The following is a 21,521-nucleotide window of genomic DNA, read 5'->3' as shown; positions in this document are numbered from 1 at the left end:
TAAAGTTGACTTTGGCTTATATATATATATATATATATATATATATATATATATATATATATATATATATATATATATATATATATATATATATATATATATATATATATATATATATATATATATACACACACACCTTAAGTCTTTCTTGTAAAAAATTCATTCTGAATGTGATCAATTTAAACTAATATTATCAACTAAATGATTGATAAATATTAATAGAAGTTTTTTCTATAATCTTAAAAAGTGCAATAAAAAAGCTAAGTTTTTTTATTCTCATCTCTCTATTTGGTTTAAGCATGAGATGCGATCGATTAAATGTTAGTATTTTCTTCATATGAGTCTTATAAATTTAGTGAAAATGGTGGGTTCATTGTATAATTTATAGCTAAGATTATCTTATCACCATCTAATTTTTCTATTGATGTTCGTTTCCATTTTATAATTTAAAAAAATGCAGCATTTGGAGCTGAATAATTTTTTTTTTTTTATGAATTTTAAAGTTTTTGATGAATCAGAGCTGAATAAATTAGTTTAAATTTATACAAAAAACAGTTAACTAACTAAAAAAACATTAATAATTTAATAAATTATAAATAATTAAATTAAGAAATTTTTATGTAACATACTAGTATAATATATAATATGTAAAATTAAATTAATATTTTTCATTTTTCAAAGTATCATATTTTAGTTTATGTCATACTTATATTATATTTTTTAAAATTGGTCACATTCAGCTCAAACAGTTTAGTACTTGTATGAAAATTATATAAGATCAATAACCATGCCAATTAAATTTTTCGCTCGGTTTGAAAAACATTAATGGCCAACATGCAATTTTTAATTATGGATATTTTCAGTTGGGTTTTCGGTCTGATTCAGAAGGCCAACCCGCGACCTCACTTAAACTAGAAGAGCGCCTTACCAACTTATCCGGGGTTGAACAAAATGCTAGTATTAATCCTTGATTTATTTAGTTTCGAAAGACAATAATACTTTTGATACTTTGACTATCAAACTGAATTGACAAATGCATACTAACATCTCTAATAGATTAAGCGAAATAGAACCATCGCAATAATCTGCAAATAGTCAAATCAACATTTAATTTAATTTGGCAAAAATAGATAAAGAAAATATATCGTTTTGGACCGGACTGAACTGGACAATCCGAATTGACATGCAGTTGAACCATTAACTGAACTAGTTTAATAAACTGGTCGTTGGAAATTGAACCGAGTTCAATTTTATAAAAAAAGTTCACTTAATCAGTTCTACCCGCTGTTGAACCAATTGAATCATAAACTGACGACCACATTGTTCGGTTTTCAAAATAGTGCTTTTAAATGAAATTATTTTTAATACTCCCTTCATCCAGAATTAAGATATCACCTTATTATTTTTGCATTTTAAACTACAAATTACCATTTAATTTTAGTAAAAACATTAAAGATGAAAAGATTTTTTGATTCTTGATATATAGTTATCTCTAAATGAATTAATCATTTCATATTTTAAATATTAATTAAATATTTATTGATATGAATGTAAACTAAATAACTTATTTAATACAAAGTGAGTTATAAAAATTGTGGAGCATGTCGTCTTATCCAGCCATAGAGAAGATATGTTTGATAGCCGGAATGTGAGTGGGCGGTGGCTGAAGTTGGAGTAGGCGATGGCCGGAGTGGGAATGGCAGTGACGTGGCAAACAAGTTGGCAGAAGATCGGTTCAATTCAAAAATTGACCATCAAAAATAACAAATATGCTAAACTGGGCTAATTATGTTGATTTTTAAAGTTTTAATTGTATTGACTAAAGTCGCAAACGTTTTGTATTTTTATCGGGATTAACCCTGAATAATATTTATTCAGTTCCATTTCAAAAGTGTCACTATATTATAAAATATGATTATATCTTCCATATTTTTATAACGAATTATCTAAATATATATCTACCACATGTTGGCTCAACTGGTCACAAGTGTGGACAAAAAACTTAGAATTTAAAGAACGTAGGTTTGAATTTCATATTTCACAAAATAGAACTTATTAAAAACATTTGTGAATGAATCGTTAAAAGGCTCGTATTAAATGGGAGGTACGGGCGGTGGAACGCCAAAACTAGCCTCCTCGAGAGTTTACCGAGGTGATCGGGCTCCGCTTGAAGCTCCCTTGTCACCAATTTTTTTTTATCTAAATATATGGTATCTTATGTTAAATTTATTAAATTTAAATATAATTAACCAACTAATTTGAAACTTACTTTAATTTTAATTTTTTTTAGAAAATATTAAATTTTGGCATCAGCCAGACCATAACCAGCCTAGACCATCCAAGGGGCGGTTTAATGCCGGTTTCATATAAAGTGGAACCATGAGGAGAACTGCCGGTTCACGACATGTAACCATTCTTAAATTAGAGAAGTTAATATTTTTTTATATTTAATTTATTACATCACTCTCATTTTTTTGAATTAAATTACTTGATGTTAAAATTTATACTTTAAATTTATAAACAAAATATAGTGATTTTTGTTATAATATTTATTATTAGACTTTAATGGTGATAGTAGTACTTTAATCTAATAAATTAAAACATACATCCAATAATCTTAATTTTAAGCAAATTATGGTTTGACTGCCGGCTCTAGACGACGAACCGGCCATCAAACTGGCAGAGCAAATTTTAGTTGCTATTAATGTGGCACTGGTGATATTATGAAGTGAAACAATCAAATTCGTGCTCAAAAGTTTAACGAATTATAGTTATGAAAAATATTAGTGGTATATTAGTAAATAATTTTATATCAATTATCTGTAACTAATTTTTAGCTTATTTTGTTATGTGTTTGAATTCAACAAACTAATTTGAAAATTTTATAGTTATTTTATTTTATTTTATTTAAATTTAAATTATATTTAATTACTGAAGGTTGTTATTGTCTTTTAATTTTTACTTTTAATTAAAATTACTTTAATAACCTCTATATATTTTGAAAAGAGATCAAAATGGGTCTCTCTATCCGGATAGATTCTATCCGGATAGCTTTTTCCTTTTTTTTATTATTTGTAATATATATACTTTTTAATTCTCTCATCATTTTTCTTTTAAGGATTTTTTTCCATCATTTGTATAATTTTATAGAAAATTTGTTTGTCATCATGATTTTTTCATAAACAAAATTCCACTCTTTTTTTGCCAATAATTTCCACTCTAATTTGAATTGAAGATCTAAATTGGTGGGTTTTGAAGGAAGTTATTTAAAAATTGATTAAATTATGCTATATAAAAAAAGTGCTAGAATATCTAATGAGATGTAATTTTAAAAATAAATGAATGGAAAATCAAAATTTGAAAGAAAATCAGATCTATAATCTTATAAACCTTTTTAATAACAAAACTTAATTTTTTGGACTGTCAAAAATCATTTTATTATAATCACTAAAATTTATATATTTTCAATATTATTTTTTACTTTTCATTGTTTCAACTCATATTTTTTTTTTAGTCATGAACTCTCGTTTATTATTTTATTATTGGATTTTCTCACTGATTTCATACAAAAATATCGATTAGTTTATAATAATGGAAAGATTAAGACATAAGAAAAGCATAAATGTATAAGCAAAGCAAGGAAAGATATAAATTTAGCTAATTATGGATGCAAAAACATTCAAATGATTGGATTCAGGAACTACCTTCCATACTAAGCAATGCTTAAATAATAGAGTCCGACTGTGATTGCAATGTGGTAAACTTTGTTTCTACAGGTTATCCGCATGCAAAATTTTTAATTTTTTTATTGGTAATTATTTAAGTACTCTAAATTTTAGAATTAATATTAAATTGTTCATTTTTTTTATTTTTTTTTTATTTTATAGGTATTCATTTAAAACCGCCAAAACATCATCATTTGATAAGAAACAAATGCATTGGTGCTAGAAAAAGCCTTATCTGCGGAGTTTAAAAATAGCGCGTAAATCACTATAAATGCAAAAAAAAAATATTTTATATGCAAATAGTAATTCTTTTCTTTATGGAATTTTTTTATTAGTTTTGTAAACCAACATAATTATTCTGATTCATTAAAGCTTCTACAACAATTTACTTATTAAATTAATATAAGAATTGATTCTGATTAAGATATATAATTAAATTGTAGTGTAAATCTGCAACACATGCAATGGAGTGATTATCATAATTAATGGTGGTCACTATATATTTATGGGAGTGCACATGCTTCTCAATCTTGCTTGGCATGCCTACTCCTTTCCCTTTTGCTTTACCCTCACAATCAAGTTTTCAAGTCACCCATCCCCTTATATTTAATTTTGTTCATATTTAATACCAAATAAAATAGATTTAGTGTCTTAAAAATATTAAATTGTTGCTTTTGAGATCAATTATAACTAAACTTTTTAAAATCACCTCACTTATCCCGTATTGAGACTTTGTATGTCAATTGTAGCCAATTTTAAAAATGATCGGATTTTTTTTGTTAAATTTAGGTCATTCAAGTAGTTGCCACGTTGATAACAGGATTATTATTTTAAATTTATCGATAATTGACATACAAATTCCAAAGCAGACTAAATTGGATAATTCTGTTAGAATTGAATTTATATGTAAATGTTTGGTATTCTTAAGGTGATCATTAGGTCAGCTAACCAAATTATCTTTTAGCCGATAAATTTCTATTAAATTCAGTTAAATATTTTAATTGATTCGATTATTTTGATTAATTTAGTTCAAACAATAAATTGTTTTTAATTCAGTTACAGTTAAAAAAGTTTAAACTTGATTAACTGAATAACATTATATTTATATATTTTAAATTATTAATCTTTATATTTCATTAATTTTAACTAAATTAACCAACTATTTATTCGATTTTTTTTAAAATTTTGATTAGTTTGATTAAATTATTTTCAACTAAAATTGATAATTTGATCGATTCGGTTTAAAAAATTGAAAACAATTAATGAATTTAAATAAGTTAATCGGTCGATTTTTAACCGAATTTATTGGTTGCTCACCCCTAATTACAGACGACTATGCTTTTTGAAAATTCGAAGTGAAAGAAAGGGACATTGAGATGTTTCCACGGGAGATCAATATCATGGGTTTATGGTGGTGGATTTGATAATTGAGGATGGTTTTTGGTATAAGGGGACCATATAATATATAATTAGTGTTCAAGTTCTTCACTCCCTCGGTTAGCTTGTCAACGTAGTAGGACCTTCATTTTTTGTGATTTCTTCTGGTGCTAACATGCATTTCTTTATTGATACAGTCAATTTGCAATTTGGATAAACATAATGATGATTTTACATAAAAAGTATGGTTTTTCATTAGTGGGTCGTTAGAGGTGTAAAATGACCTCCACCTCAACGAATTAAATCAATAGAGCCGTGACATCTCAACACCGTGCATGAATTTGAAAAAAAAGTGGTAGTTCGTGCATGAAAATGAGAAAAATTAAACTGCATGATTAAAATGAGAAAACGTGTGAAGTTGGTGAATATTTATGACATTAATCCTAAAAAAAATGATGATTATATACAAAAAGTATGGTTTTCATTAGTGGGTCGTTACATGTTTGTCTATTTTTGAAAAAATTACTGCACGCAAGCGTTACGGCATGTCATCCGTACAATAATAAATCAGTGGTACGTTAGCCATATGGAAAAATTAATAATAGAAAAAATAAGTAATAACTAAAATATTTTCTATCGCAAATGCTCATTAGCTTGTTGTAAATATAACATGGCATAACCAATATATGGAGTAAATCTCTTATTTTTTACTACAATTCTATGTCTTTGGAAAAATCTCATTTCTTTCCATTTTGACTCTGAGAATGGCCTAACATACATTTTTCTTCTAACTTTCATTTTTGAATTTTTTTTAAATTTTACTTTTATAATTTAATAAAAAGAAAGTCAGTTCTCGGACCGGTCTACCACTCAACATCTTAGTTTCCATAGCGGATTTGGAAGAGTTTTTTTTTTGAATTATTTGATTTATTATATTTTAATATGAACTTGCCCGGCTAGCTCTGCTGTTGATAAGGCTATATTAGAATCTCTCTATGTGATGAAAATTAATGTTATCTAAGCATCAAGCAACTATCTTTTTAAAAAAAAAAATCCAAGGTTTAAGTATATTTGACAAAATCCAAATGATTTTTGAATGTATTTGGCAAAAATCGAATAAATGACATATTAAATTGATAAAATTTTGGGTTAATGTTATAAAAATTCACCAACTTTATGTGTTTTCTCATTTTAATCACGCAGTTTTAATTTTCTCATTTTCATGCACGAACTATCACTTTTTCTCAAATCCATGCACGGTGCTGAGGTGTCACGGCTCCATTGGTGTAATTCGCTAAAGTGGAGGTCATTTTACACCAATAAATGAGTGTAATCTCAGCACCGTGCATGAATTTAAGAAAAAGTGGTAGTTCGTGCATGAAAATGAGCAAATTTAAACTGCGTGATTAAAATGAGAAAACGTGTAAAGTTCGTGATTTTTTTTTTGACATTAACCCCAAAATTTTACAATAATGATATATTTGACAAAAAAATTATAATTATGAATAGATACGTTCATTTTATCTTAATCTAATTTTTTACACATAATAGAAATACCATATGACGTCCATGTGATAATCATGTTAATTAAATCTTACAGGACGTCACGTTGCATTAGATGTCTTCTGATATCTAAATAAAATTAGATTTAAGATAAGAAACTTTCTATCAAATATACCTATCGCATCACCTATTTTTGATGGAAATGGAGATTAGTTAATATAAAGTATTTTATTTTCACAAAGTTATAATTAAAGTACATTTTAATTATGAATTAAAATAAGAGTATCATATTGGAATCTAAACGGAAGTTTAGATGCTGTAAGTGAAAAATTCTAAAAATCAAATAAAAGAAAGTATGAATGTCCTAAAGATCAGTTTCTTTAAGATTAGGTTAGGTTACCCAACAATGTGAAATTGCCATTTTTCAAAGAAAATCCGAATTTAAGCTTATGAAATACAAAAATCAACATAATGCATAAATGTAAATATTTGTCGCAGTACTATTTAAGTCCAAAAACAACTCTTCTTTGCGTAAACGCAACTCCTACATCACACATATATATCCTTTGTAGTTTGTGCTCCATCCCTTGTTACACGTTAGCATACATTCGAACCAAATCTGATTTAATTTTTGCTATTTATGTTTTTCAATTCTATTCTCTATTTATTGCAAATGTATTTTCAAAAAGTGACATATGACACAGATATGGACTTGGGTTTTCAATAGATAACTGATGAAGGAAAAATGGATAAATATGCCTCCAACGTTTGGGGTTAGAAACAAATATACTCCTAAAATATAAAAATAAGTAATACAGATATACTTGTCTGTGATTGGTTGTTCAAAATGTGACTTGGATTACTCACACATGCTTCATTGATTGGATGATTTCATGATGATGAAGATTGCTGACATGGTGAGTTCGTTATAGTTAGTTAGCACATATGTTTAGTGTTTTAGTTTACTTGCTTACTAAGATACAGCTAAGATACAGCTGTCATTGTAATTTGATCAGTATAAATACTGATGTTGTACCTTTCATTGATTAAATAATGAAAGATCTGAGTTTCTCTCTTCTAATATGGTATCAGAGCAATAACCGCTCCTTTTCTCTCAGATTCTATCATTTTCTTTTCTTTTCTTAGCTGCCAAACAGCAAATTTCTTTCTTTCTGATAAACATTCTTGCAAAAGAATCACAGATTCTTAATCCTTATCCGCTCATCTTTCTTCTGATACTTGTAATTTGAAGCTTTAATGGCTACTTCTACAAACAACGTGTGGAGACAAGAAGAGAATTCTTCAAGTCCTTACTACGTTCATCCTTCTGAAAATACAGCAATTTCTCTGGTTACACCAGTACTTGATGGTGGGAACTATCATTCATGGGCAAGAGCTATGAAAATGGCACTGATTGCGAAGAACAAGAAGTGTTTTGTTGATGGAACTATATGCTTGCCTGCTAAGGACAATGCAATGTTCAACATTTGGGAGAGATGCAATAATTTGGTCCTTTCATGGATTTATAATTCTGTCAATCCATCAATTCACAAAAGTATTGAGTGGATTGATACTGCTATGGAAGCCTGGAATGATCTGCAATCACGTTTTGCTCAAGGAGATGCTTATAGAGTTTCTGAACTCCAAGAAGAACTATATTCACTAAAACAGAACACTATGACTGTTGTTGAATATTACACTCATTTGAAAGAATTGTGGAATGAATTGACAAATCTTAGACCTATTCCTGTTTGTAGTTGCAATCCACAATGTCAGTGCAATGCATTGGGAACTGTCAAACAATACATGGAGGGTGATTGTGTCATCAGATTCCTCAAAGGACTAAATGAGAACTTTATTACTATTAGATCGCAGATTTTGCTAATGGAGCCTTTACCTAAGCTCAACAAGGTTTTCTCAATGGCAACTCAGCATGAAAGGCAATTTCTTTCTCCTTCTCCCACTATGATTGAACCTAATATTTTCTATGCTAAGACAAAGTCAGGAAATGGTATTTTACCTACTCCAAGTGGTTCTCCACAATCTGATGCTGGTAGTCAAAAGAAGCCATTCACTGCTGGACAGAAGAAATTTTTCAGTCCAGGACTCAAATGCACATATTGTGGCCTGACTAATCATACCATAGACAGATGTTATAGGAAACATGGTTTTCCTCCAGGTTTCAAGTCTAAAGGGAAACAATCTCAAGGCTTTGTTAATAGTGTTGAAACTGAGCAAGTTAACACTAATTTTGGATCAGCAAATGCACAGCATGTGCCATCTGCAGACCATGACAATATGGTTCATTTAACACCTGAAGAGTATGAGGACTTATTAAAGAGGACTCAGTCTATTGGCACACCACATTTTCAACCACAACTAAACACAATCTCAACTTCTTTCAAGCCAATTCAAAATGACCAAGGTAAAATTTCTTTCTCATGTTCAGTTTATTCTCATTTGCATCAAAATACTTGGATTATGGACTCTGGAGCAACAGATCATATTGTTTGTTCTATTTCAAGTTTTACTTCTTATGAAAAGGTTTTAAATGTTTTTGTGCATTTGCCAAATGGTCAGAAAATCAAAGTAGAACACATAGGAACTGTCCAGTTATCCCCATCTTTCATCTTAACCAAAGGTTTACATATCCCACAATTCTCTTTCAATCTTATTTCTGCAAGTCAATTAACCAATTCAGCAAGATTCTATGTGCTCTTACATTCAAATGAATGTTTTATTCAGGATCTTCTCACATCGAAGATGATTGGTTTAGCTAAAAAAATTGAAGGACTATATCATCTAGTCACACCAGCAACCAATCACTTCAAAATTGCAGCATCTACTTTTCAAACCACCATTGATCCTTCTCAACTGTGGCATTATAGACTTGGACACCCTTCTACACCCAGACTCAAGCTGTTAAAAGACATTCATTCCAACATCACTTTACCTACAACAGATCATTGTGCTATCTGTCATCTGTCAAAGCAAAAAAAACTTCCTTTCCCTGTTAGTGATACAGTTGTTAAAAACACTTTTGATATAATAAGTGTTGATATTTGGGGACCCCTTAAAAGTCCTTCACAGCATGGACATAGATATTTCTTGTCTATAGTTGATGGTAAAAGTAGATTTACTTGGATCTCATTGATAAAAACCAAATCAGAAGTACAACATTTTTTGCAGAAATTTGTTATTCATATACAGACTCAATTTGGAGTAAAAATAAAGTGTATAAGATCTGATAATGGTTTGGAATTTGCTATGCCTGTTTTCTATCAAAATCATGGAATTATACACCAAACAACTTGTGTATATACTCCTCAACAGAATAGCATAGTCGAAAGAAAACATCAACACATAATGAATGTAGCTAGAGCTTTGAAATTTCAATCCAATCTACCTATTTCTTTCTGGTCAGAATTTATTGTTCATTCTGTTCATTTGATAAACAGAACACCTTCACCTCTACTTAACAACAAAACTCCTTTTGAAATCCTTTACAAAACTCCACCAAACCTTGATAACCTTAAGACTTTTGGCTGTTTGGCATATGCAACAACTATTTCAGATTTAAGATCAAAATTTGACTCAAGAGCAATTCAAAGTGTGTTCATTGGTTATCCATCTCACACTAAAGGATTCAAACTTTATGATTTGAAAACTACAAAAATTTTTATTTCCAGAAATGTTAAGTTTTATGAGTCAATTTTTCCTTTTGCACAAAATTCTCAAACAATTTCAAATGCTCCTGTTTCATTAGTTCATGATCCAAATTTTATTACAAATGATATATATACTGTGCATGATGAAATTGTTAGACCTCAGTCATCTATACCAAATACCACAACACCCTCTTTACATCAACCTATATCACCTCTTCCAAATCATGTTCTTCGTAGATCTGTTAGATCAAGAACTGCTCCAACCTTTCTCAAAGATTACCATTGTAATCTTTTCTCTTCAAACACCCAACCATCTTCTTCTGCACACTCCCTGCAGAAAGTCCTTTCTTATGACCACTTAACACCCAAACACAAAGCTTATTCTCTTCAACTTTCAACCATTTCTGAACCTACTTCTTATAATGAAGCCATAAAGCACACATGTTGGCAGGATGCTATGAATTCTGAACTCCTGGCTTTACAGAATAATCAAACTTGGACATTGACACCTCTACCTGCTAACAAGAAAGCAATTGGGTGTAAATGGGTTTACAAGGTCAAGTATAACTCTGATGGCTCTCTTGAAAGGTGCAAAGCCAGATTAGTGGCCAAAGGGTATACTCAACAAGAAGGTGTTGATTTCCTTGATACTTTTTCACCTGTGGCAAAAATGACTACCATCAGGTTATTGTTAGCTCCTGCTGCTTCCAAGAATTGGTTTTTACATCAATTAGACATTAACAATGCCTTTTTGCATGGTGATTTGCATGAAGAGATTTACATGAAACCTCCTCCTGGTCTTCTTACTTCTGCTCATACAGTTTGCAAGCTGCAAAAATCCCTCTATGGTTTAAAACAAGCCAGTAGAGAGTGGCATGCCAAATTAACTACCTCCCTCATGGCCAAAGGGTTTAAAGTTGCTAATTCAGATCCTAGTCTGTTTACAAAGACAGAAGGCTCTAATTTCATAGCTCTACTGATCTATGTGGATGACCTCATTGTTGCCAGCAATTGTTTAACAGAAATAGCTTCTGTAAAAAGTTTTCTTCATGCAGCTTTTAAGATCAAAGACCTGGCAGAATTAAAATTCTTTCTTGGTCTTGAAGTAGCTAGGTCCACTTCAGGGATCAATCTTTGTCAGAAGAAGTATACTCTTGACCTCTTAGCTGAAACTGGTTATCTGGGTTGTAAGCCTCTTTCAACACCTATGATTTCCACTTTAAAGCTTTCTCAAGATTATGGTACTCTTCTTCCTGATAATGGTCAATACAGGAGAATCATTGGCAAATTACTGTATCTATGTGCCACTAGACCTGACATCTCCTATGCTGTCCAACAATTGTCACAGTTCTTGGATAAGCCTACTGATGATCATTACAAAGCCATGATTAGGGTACTAAGGTACTTAAAAGGAGCTCCTGGCCAAGGTTTATTTTTCTCAGCAACATGTGACTTGCATCTCAAAGCTTTTTCAGACTCTGATTGGGCTGCCTGTTCAGATACCAGAAAATCTGTTACAGGTTACTGCATTTTCCTTGGTTCCTCTCTAATTTCATGGAAATCCAAGAAGCAGACAACCATTTCTAGGAGTTCCTCTGAGGCAGAATACAGGGCTCTAGCAGCTACTACTTGTGAACTTCAATAGTTGCTCTACTTGCTTGCAGATCTGTCAGTTTCTCATTCTCACCCTGCTCTTTTATTCTGTGACAATCAGTCAGCAATACATATTGCACAGAATCCAGTTTTTCATGAACGTATAAAGCATATTGAAATAGATTGCCATGTGGTTCGAAGGAAATTACTTGATAAGGTCATTCATCTACTCCCAGTCTCTTCTGCTAATCAACTTGCAGATTTCTTGACCAAACCACTACCTACTTCTATGTTTCAAGGCTTCATTTCCAAGCTGGGCATCCAGAATCTTTATGCTCCAGCTTGAGGGGGGCTAATACAGATATACTTGTCTGTGATTGGTTGTTCAAAATGTGACTTGGATTACTCACACATGCTTCATTGATTGGATGATTTCATGATGATGAAGATTGCTGACATGGCGAGTTCGTTATAGTTAGTTAGCACATGTGTTTAGTGTTTTAGTTTACTTGCTTACTAAGATACAGCTAAGATACAGCTGTCATTGTAATTTGATCAGTATAAATACTGATGTTGTACCTTTCATTGATTAAATAATGAAAGATCTGAGTTTCTCTCTTCTAATAATAAGCAAACAAGCTCATAATGTCTTTAAAAGGGCAAATAAGCCTTTATCTTTAACGGTAAATTAACAGTGTGTGAACGTTGTGTACATTTTATTGACATGGTGACATGGTGAACGTGAATCCTATATGGTATTTTTAAATATAGATCAGTCAAGAACTCTAATTTACATCGTGGAAGTGAAATTGAAATCGTCTAAATTAGAGTTCTTGATTTATTTAAATTTGGGATTTTAAGGTTTTTAATTTTGAAATTATTTTTTATTATAAAAAGGGTTAAAAAGATGCAATTCGTAGAAATGCCATGTAGGATTCATTTTTTCCATGTCAACAAAAATTACACACTATGCGTACATTGTTAACACGCCCTTTAGGAGAAGGGATTTTTTCGCCCCTTTTTAAAAACATAGTGGAGTATTTGCTACTTTTTAAAGACGTTGGGGTTTATTTGTCCTTTTTAAACTTTAGAGGCATATTTTCTCCTGACTCCAAATGTTAGGAGCATATTTGCCCCTTTTTCCATTAATGAATTAAGATTTTATCATGTTATTTTGAATAGATAATTAATGAGTTAGGATTCTATCATTATTCTATCAATATACACTCTCCATTATAAAATAATTGATGTAAGTTAAAAATGCTTAAATTATATAATAACCTACATTATTCATTTTATAATGAGCAATTTAGGATGATCTTGATCCATAATTAATTATAGTTAGTCAGGAAATGAATTACATTACATTATTAAATTAAGTGACATGTAAAATATATGTATTAATTTAAAAAGTTACTTATGGAAAACGACAATTGCTTATTTCGTATGCAATACTGCAATAATAATAACAAAAATAATAATAATATTAAAATTTTATTAGTCGTATCCGAAAAGAGTTCTCTTTGGCCGCTTATAAATTTTAAGTTTAATTACTCAAAAATATTATATCTTTTCGACTTTTTTCTTTACGTCCCATCATTTTGAAAATATTAATTTTGATCTAATTTTTATGAGTATAGTTTAATAATAGTGAATTACTAAATTGTCTAAAATAGACTATATAATTTTTCATCTATGATCAAATATATTGATTTCATCCATCATAGCATAATTTTGGTAAATATATTTTTATTGAAAAAAAGGTCGGACCATAAGTTTAAAAAATTATAAATAAACGTAGTTAGTTAGAATTAAAAATGTACTTATTAATATCAAACTAAAATCGACGACTTTAAAAAATTAGAATATTAATGAAGAAGTCAAATGATTAGAATATTTTTGAGCAATTATATCATAATTTTATTATTTAGCTAGAGTTGGTTTTGCAAAATTAGCTAGAAAATATGTTTTTTTATTTTGTATATCAAAACATCAGTATTTATTACTTTTTTAAATCAATACTTTTAATTATACATCTTAAAAAATCAATTTTTTTAAGATCACAAACAAATTTATTAATATTAATTTTATATTAACTAAAATGATAATTAATAATGATTAAAATAATATAGTATAAGTGCTCGAATCAATATAGAATAAAATTCACATTTCAATATAACTAATCAAAACAAAATCCTAGAAATTTTGCTTATGTTTTAAAACAAACATAATTGATATAGTATGACCTATTTTAAAGTGACGGGGTAAGTAAATACATATTCTTGTATTTGCTATAATCCAACGGCCGAGAGTCCGAGATGCAATTTTGATGGAAAGAGCGGGAAAATGTAACTTAATTTAGACATAGAAAAACATTATAAATATAAACAATATTGTGGTCAAACTATAAATCATTAATAATCACATGCACAAGCACAACTATCCTTTGCTTATGGTACTGTGCCCGATACTGCTGGCTTCCAATTAACAGTTTCCATGTTAACTTTTCTATTATTCCAACGGAGAAATACTTGTGTAAACCTAATTCGGCACATAAAATTATAAACTATCCATTAAATATATGTCACATGGCATTATTAAATGTATTTTATTGATTGGATACAATATTTAATAACACCATATGTCATATATTTAATTGATAGTTTATAATCGTACGTGGCGAAGTAGGTTCACTATATTATATTTTTTAAAAAATTATTCCATTTTAATTAACGAATTTTATTTATCTTAAATTTTAATTAAATTTTCCATTTCAACGTCCTCTATTATTAATCTTTTAAAATATTTTCTACATAAAATAAGAATTATTTGATATATTTAACAAAATTACAACAGTATATTTGAAATATTATCTTGGAAATTATGAACAATTAAAATAAAACAGAGAGAATATTAAATTTTAACATAGTATTATTTATTTTAGTAAAAAAAAAGTCTAAAAAATGTAAAATGAAACATGTAGTATTTTCAGTAGAAGTATTAATTTTTTTTTATATTTGAATTAAAATAAAAAAACTCAATTCATCATGATAAAATTATTATTTTTTATTCATTATGTAATAAATAATTATTTTAATAAATAATTTTTTTTAGTAAGTGGTTGTTTTTGCATCCATAAGAAACAAGAAGCACTTGATGCACCTTTTGGTGGCTGGCAGTGGCTTCCAGGTGATGTCCTTTGGCACCCACCATATCTGGGTCTGGTTCGATGCTTTTAGTTAATTAATGTCATCAATGCCTACAATTACGCTTAATTTTTTTAATAAGGCTTGCATGTGTATTAATTAAGTTATGCTAATTTTAGCATATTTATTGGCTAACTATTCATTCTTGTCGGTGGATTTTCTTGATTTTAATTTTAATTTTCATATGAAAAAAAAAACACAAATTACAAGGTATGGTTTTCCATTTTAATTAGTATGGCCATTTAGCTTATATATTTCCAAAAACCATACATTATCGTAAGTTACAAAACAAAAACTTGAAGGTCAGAGAGGCAGAAGTAGTTTTTTGAATTGTTAGTTCATCCTTCTCTGTCCAATAATTAGGATGGGATTTTGTTTTTATTAAAAAAAAAAAGAGAGCATGCCCACTATTTCGTTGCATGGGATGAAGAAAAATTTTAGTGGGATTTATGAAATTGGCACTTACCTTTTGACAAGTCTATTGTAAACTCATTTCTACTTAAAATAATTAAAGATTAAATAAATTGAATTTTATTGATTATTCTTGATATTATTAGTATTTTAATGGATTTAACTCATAATGATGATAAAAAAAATATCCACTAAATTTTATTAAAAAATCCATTTCTTTTGTATACCAATAGTATATAGGGGAATTTACATCCTATACACTTTTTTTTTTGTTTACTAAACTATATTCTTTCGGAAAATATTTTTTTTAAAGCATTAATTGGCAGAGTTACATTTTTTAAAATATTCTACTAAAAAACTACCACATAAAACTACTAAAATGTTACGGTCATGTAAAATGTAAAGTTAATAATATAAAAGGAGTAAACTATTAAAAACTAAAGTTTTTGGCTTACAATTGTAAACACTCTCATAAAAAGAGGCGTTTTTGTGAAAGAGAACAATAGTTTGTGATGTATTGTTATACTATAAGCCGAGATTATCCGCTAGTAGACCTGATCATGAATCTGGATACTTGCTTGGTCCGCTCAGACTTGACCGCACTTAGACATATAAATTTTATTTCAGCTCTGGACTACACAAGGACCTGTGATAAGTTCGGTTATTTATAGACGGACTTGGATTTTTATTATTGTATAGTCTGAAAAAGACCGATCCAACTCTATAAAAATATAACGTATGAACCGAAATTGGATAGTAATAATAAAGTCTGAACCATACTTAAACTTCCATTAAAAATAGTCAAACTCAATTAGGTCCTAGGCCGAGTCCGTCCAAACATTACCGACCCATGAATGAGTCTATCTGCTACACATGAAAAGTGAAAAAAAATTCGTGGGCCTGGCCCTAAAGTTTTTGAGACTCCGTAATGCAATTTTTCTCATTAATTATATTTGTTTAATTAGTTCAAACAACACTAAAAATACACTTTAATCTCATTGAAATGGTAAAAGGAATATTAAACTTTAATGTAATCTCATCATCAGCTTTCTTGCTGCTGTTTTTGCTCCATTTCCTTACCATCTTTTTGCTCCTTTTCATTTGTATGATCGTCAGAATTACTCTGCTCAGAAACCGGAGCTTCAGCTTTACTTGTAGTAATTTCCACCTTCTCCACTGTTTTTTCTTCTATTTCTTCTGTCTCCACAGTTTTTTCCACCCTGGCAGGCAGCAATCCATCCGCCGGCGCCTTCAATTCCGCCGCCCGATCAGTCTCATCGGTCTTGTATTTATACCAAGACGCCATAAGAACATAAACTCCGAAGTTAATACAGCTCAGAATAGCTAAAAACCAATAAAACAGATCCAAATTATTGTCGTTTATATTCTGACCATGTAACCATCCTTGTTTACTCGGAGCAACTCTTTTAGTAACTGCATTGATTATATTAACAAAAACCGTACTCAGGAAATATCCGAACGATAGCGATAACCACGTAAACGATGTCGATAACGATTTCATTCCTGAAGGCGCTTCTTTGTAGAAAAATTCGAGTAGTCCAACTAGTGTAAACATATCAGCAATTCCGAAAATTCCGAATTGGAAAGATAGCCAGAAAAGACTAATCGGATGTGCAGGATCTTTATTCGCTTGGTTCCGTCTTTTTACTTCGATAATTCCTGCCACCGCCATTGAAATCGCGGATAAAACAAGTCCAACTCCTACGCGCTGAAGCTGTGTGATTCCTGAGGGATGGCCGGTGATTTTTCGAGCGAAAGGAACGAAAACAAACTCGTAGAGTGGAATGAGTATGGCCATAAAGACTAAGGGGATTACTGGAATTGAAGGAGGAGGAACTTGGAATTTTCCGATGTATTTGTTCATTATGTAACCTTGTTGAACTGAGAATGTCTGAAGTTGAGCTAGACACGTGTTCATTATGATGGTGCTGAATAAAATTGGCAACATTCTTGTCAGGACTTTTACCTCTTCAACTTGGGTCACGGTACATACTGTCCATGATGAGGCTGTCAGGTTCTTGGGAAGAATTGCTGATTTGTCAAGGAATCTGCAGGTTAAGACGAGAGAAATTTGTTAAATGTTGTTTGAATCATGAGACGAATCACTAAGATAGATCTATAAGTACCTGAATTGGTCAGAATGTGCAATTCTTTCGTCTGAAAAGATTCGTTCTTTGTCACCTATCTCGTATAGCTCGTCAGAATTTTCCGGCAGGGACAGTTTTCGGTTTTTCATTGCCAGAACCAAAACCTGAAAAGGTCAAATGCAGGGATATTGATTGTCACGGACTCTGCATTCTTACACATATATTGTTAAAGAAACAGTTCACTCAAAAGTTAAAGCTGTTAGTTTTACATATTGAATTTGAAACGTGAACAAAACATGCCCACCTCATATATTTAATAAGCAAAGAGTCATCGCGGTACTTGAATTTGTGCGTCAGAATCGGTTAACTCACACTTAGCAATAATATTTTCTAATTTCAGATTAATTAACCTTAAAATTGTACAAAATAAATGCATTCAACGACTACGATGTAATTTGAAGAGTTAATATTATTTGTAATTTATTAAAGTAATTTAATGCAAGTTAATTGACTCTAATACAATATCAAATAACTAATTTATCAAAAAATAATAATTTAAACTGTTAGGTGAGATTCCACTAATATCTGATCTATTTGAAATTATAGATAGGGTACCTGAGCGATTCTCGTCAACGGACCTTCTCCAGGTTTCCGGAGGTGATAGAATGGTTTCCCACAGGCAAGAACAACAAAACCAACAAACGAAACAATAGTAGAAATCATGAAACCCTTCCACCAAGCATCATTCACACTGACCCAAACGATGCATGTAACACCCACAGCTGCACCAAGAACTGTGCTCAGTGTCATCCAATTGAAATAAGAAGCAATAGCCTTAGCCTCTTTAGGATCATTCTGATCAAATTGCTCGGCGCCGATCGAAGGAAGAGCCCCTCTAACGCCTCCCGAACCCAAAGCTAACAAACTCAGAGATGCATAGAGCATAAATGCTATATTTCCTTCCACGCAAGTTGGCTTGCCACAATAGGGTGGGTGCAAACTTTTTGCATGAGCTTGAACTGTCAATAACACCATGCCCTAAAAACACACAGTGACGGATTTCGGGTTAAATTCACTAACTTTACACGTTTTTTAAATTTAATCAAGTTCTTTAACACTTCTCATAAACATATACCAACTTTCATTTTTTTTCCAAATTCATACACGTAGCTGACGTGTCACACATTCATTAGTTAAAAATGACTTACACCTCAGCAAATTACACAAATGAATGAATGTCACGTCATCACCGCGTGTATGAATTAGGTTAATTAAGGTGGAATTGAAATGAATGATTACCAGGATTTCGATGACTGCAAAAATGATAATAGTGTGGAATCGATTCAAGTAAGTATCAGAAATGAAGGCACCAACAATGGTGAGCAAGAAGGTACAGCCCATGAAGTTGGTGAGAGTGTTGGAGGAGTTAGCTACGTCGAAGAACATTACACTGTAGAAGTAAATAACCAAGCTAACCATGTTTGCTATGAATCCCATGCTGTCAAATGCTACCAGCACTGCAATTATAAGAATTAGATATTAGTACACAATTTATAGCACGAAAACGACGATAAACGATGAAAATGAAAAAACGGGATAAACTATATTTTCTTACAAAAATATATTATAAAGGAAAAATGAATCTATTTACAAGAAATTATACTCCATTTGTCATATTATTATGAACTTTAATTTTATCATCTTGGTTCATTATTTGTTCGAGCTTTGCAAAATATACCTATGACATTATTTGGAGCTGACGTGATGTGACGTTATATATACTAAGGAGGATAATTGTATACATACATACATATCGAGTCACGTTAGTTCTAAACGAGTTTTGAAGTTTTATAAGTTTTTTCGAAAATAGAAACATAATGTTAGAACGTAAAAATAATGAAAGAAGTTTTCGTGCAACATAAAAAAATGTTTTGGCTTACCAAATACAAACATGCAAGCTTTAAATCCACCTTTGCCTTCCTCTCGCTGGTAAAGAGGCTTGTTTTCTTCCTTAATAATCTCCATATTGCCCTGCATGCATACAATTAATTCGACATTAATTTCAGCTCACCATGGATGGAGAGTTAAGCAAGAGGCGATATTACAGACAGAGTTCTAGTGTTGTAAGAATATTTTTGAAAATATAGCACGTCAAGTGCTTTGTTTATGACGTGAGTTTGTATCTAGTTTGGTCCGTCGTGTCGTTTACTAGTTTGTTTTTCTTGCAATGGTGATGGAGACCTTGAAATTGACTTGTGTAATTCCAATATGTTTAATGTTTCTAATGATTTATACGATGCATGGCAGCACAATACTTCACAATTCCAGGTCTATAACAGCCTTTTAAACCATGCCCTTCATATGTATGTTAACTTAACGGGAAAAGAGTCATTTATGCCCTTAAGGTTTGACATTAGGATCAAATAAGCCCTCAACGTACAAAAAGGTTCAAATATGCCCCTAACGTCTTAGAAAATGAACAATCGGGCCCCCGATTTGGACAACTAGGCCCCTAACGTTTCATTTATGCGTCAAAATTAGGGGTCTGGTTGTCAATATTTTAAGACATTAAGGGCATATTTGAACCTTTCCGAACGTTGAGGGCTTAATTGATCCTGGAGATAAACCATAGGAGCATAAATGACCCTTTTTCCTAACTTACAAAGTTTGGTTAAATTTTTAAAAAGTAAAAAATATTTGCCTCTTTTAGCACAGTTATAACTTTTCCGAATGAGTTTTCAATTTTATTAGAAATGTGTTTGGGTATTTTAAGCTATTAAATAATCACATTTTTTAGATACCAATATTTCTAAAGAAACAGAATTAGTCTTACATTTTGAACATCTATAATAATTAGGTGTTTGATAAAAAAAATATACTTGGAATTATTAGGTGAACATATTATGGTTATTTGACAACCAATTAAAAATAAAATTTTAATCATTAGTAAAAATATCCAACGCCGGCATTGCCAAATGTTGTCCACACTTGGAATTGTGGATGTAATATTCTTTCATCTGGGGTTTTTGATATTTGGGTGCCTCATAGGCACCCAAATTTCCATTATTGTGCCTCTTTTGGAATTAATTCCAAAAGAGTGCCTGGACCCACATGTTCCGCATTCTAGGAATGCGGAACATGTGGTGTTCCGCATTCCTAGAATGCGGAACACCACTAATTTTGACCCAAATTAGTGGTGTTCCGCATTCTAGGAATGCGGAACCCCACATGTTCCGCATTTCTAGAATGCGGAACATGTGGGTCCAGGCACTCTTTCGGAATTATTTCCGAAAGAGGCACTTATCCGGAAATTTGGGTGCCTTTGAGGCACCCAAATATCAAAAACCCTTTCATCTGCCTTGTCACAAATTTGCTACTAGTATTTTTAATGATTTAAAGTAATTTAGCCTTCCCAAAATGAATGAATTAAAAATAGTGTAGCAAATTATTGAAGAAAACGAATTATGGGATCTAAGTTTCTTGTCACAAAATCAGGCTAAGTTCCTTTGGAATTATTGGATTTGGAGAACCTCCAAAATTAGGCTAAGTTTCCAACATCTAGGGATCAATTACCATATTACGCCACATCATCAATTTTATTTCATTTAGTGTATATTTATTTGAATTCTATTTAATAACAAAAATTATAGCAAATAACTTTTTTGATTAGTTAGTATGAATTCTTATTTTTTTAATCATATACTTTATACATCCCGTAAAAATAATGACAAAAAATACTTCCACAAGAGTTGAGGACTTATTTAGATATAGTTCATTTATAGTAAATTTTTTAATTAATCCTTTTATTTTTTACAATTAAACAATATAAATTACTAATCATTGATAAAAATCAAGACCACTAAATAAATATTATTAAAAATAATTTCATATATATAAAGGTCACACATTAAAATTATAATTCAATTAATA

At 30.6% G+C, this 21,521-nt stretch overlaps 1 protein-coding gene across 1 annotated transcript; it reads right to left on the bottom strand.

Moving 5' to 3' along the window:
• Positions 1-16,525: 16,525 nt before the first annotated feature.
• Positions 16,526-19,616, bottom strand: LOC126675486 (protein NRT1/ PTR FAMILY 4.6-like). The gene is made up of 5 exons (XM_050370130.1): positions 19,532-19,616; positions 18,891-19,108; positions 18,207-18,629; positions 17,631-17,755; positions 16,526-17,552 (listed from the first exon to the last, which is right to left on the bottom strand). Exons 1-5 carry the CDS (start codon positions 19,614-19,616, stop codon positions 16,526-16,528), a joined length of 1,878 nt encoding a protein of 625 aa, XP_050226087.1.
• Positions 19,617-21,521: the final 1,905 nt, after the last annotated feature.

This window comes from Mercurialis annua, linkage group LG3, assembly GCF_937616625.2.
Source record: "Mercurialis annua linkage group LG3, ddMerAnnu1.2, whole genome shotgun sequence".
Taxonomy (NCBI): Eukaryota; Viridiplantae; Streptophyta; class Magnoliopsida; order Malpighiales; family Euphorbiaceae; genus Mercurialis; species Mercurialis annua.
This window is presented reverse-complemented; position numbering and strand designations above follow the sequence as displayed.

Excerpts from the sequence above, each read along its gene's own strand:
- LOC126675486 (XM_050370130.1), bottom strand. The coding sequence starts at position 19,616 with ATGGAGATTATTAAGGAAGAAAACAAGCCTCTTTACCAGCGAGAGGAA. Across the intron at positions 17,756-18,206 it reads CGTTGACGAGAATCGCTCAG|GTTTTGGTTCTGGCAATGAA; the intron begins GTACCCTATCTA and ends TGACCTTTTCAG. Across the intron at positions 17,553-17,630 it reads GCACATTCTGACCAATTCAG|ATTCCTTGACAAATCAGCAA; the intron begins GTACTTATAGAT and ends CTTAACCTGCAG.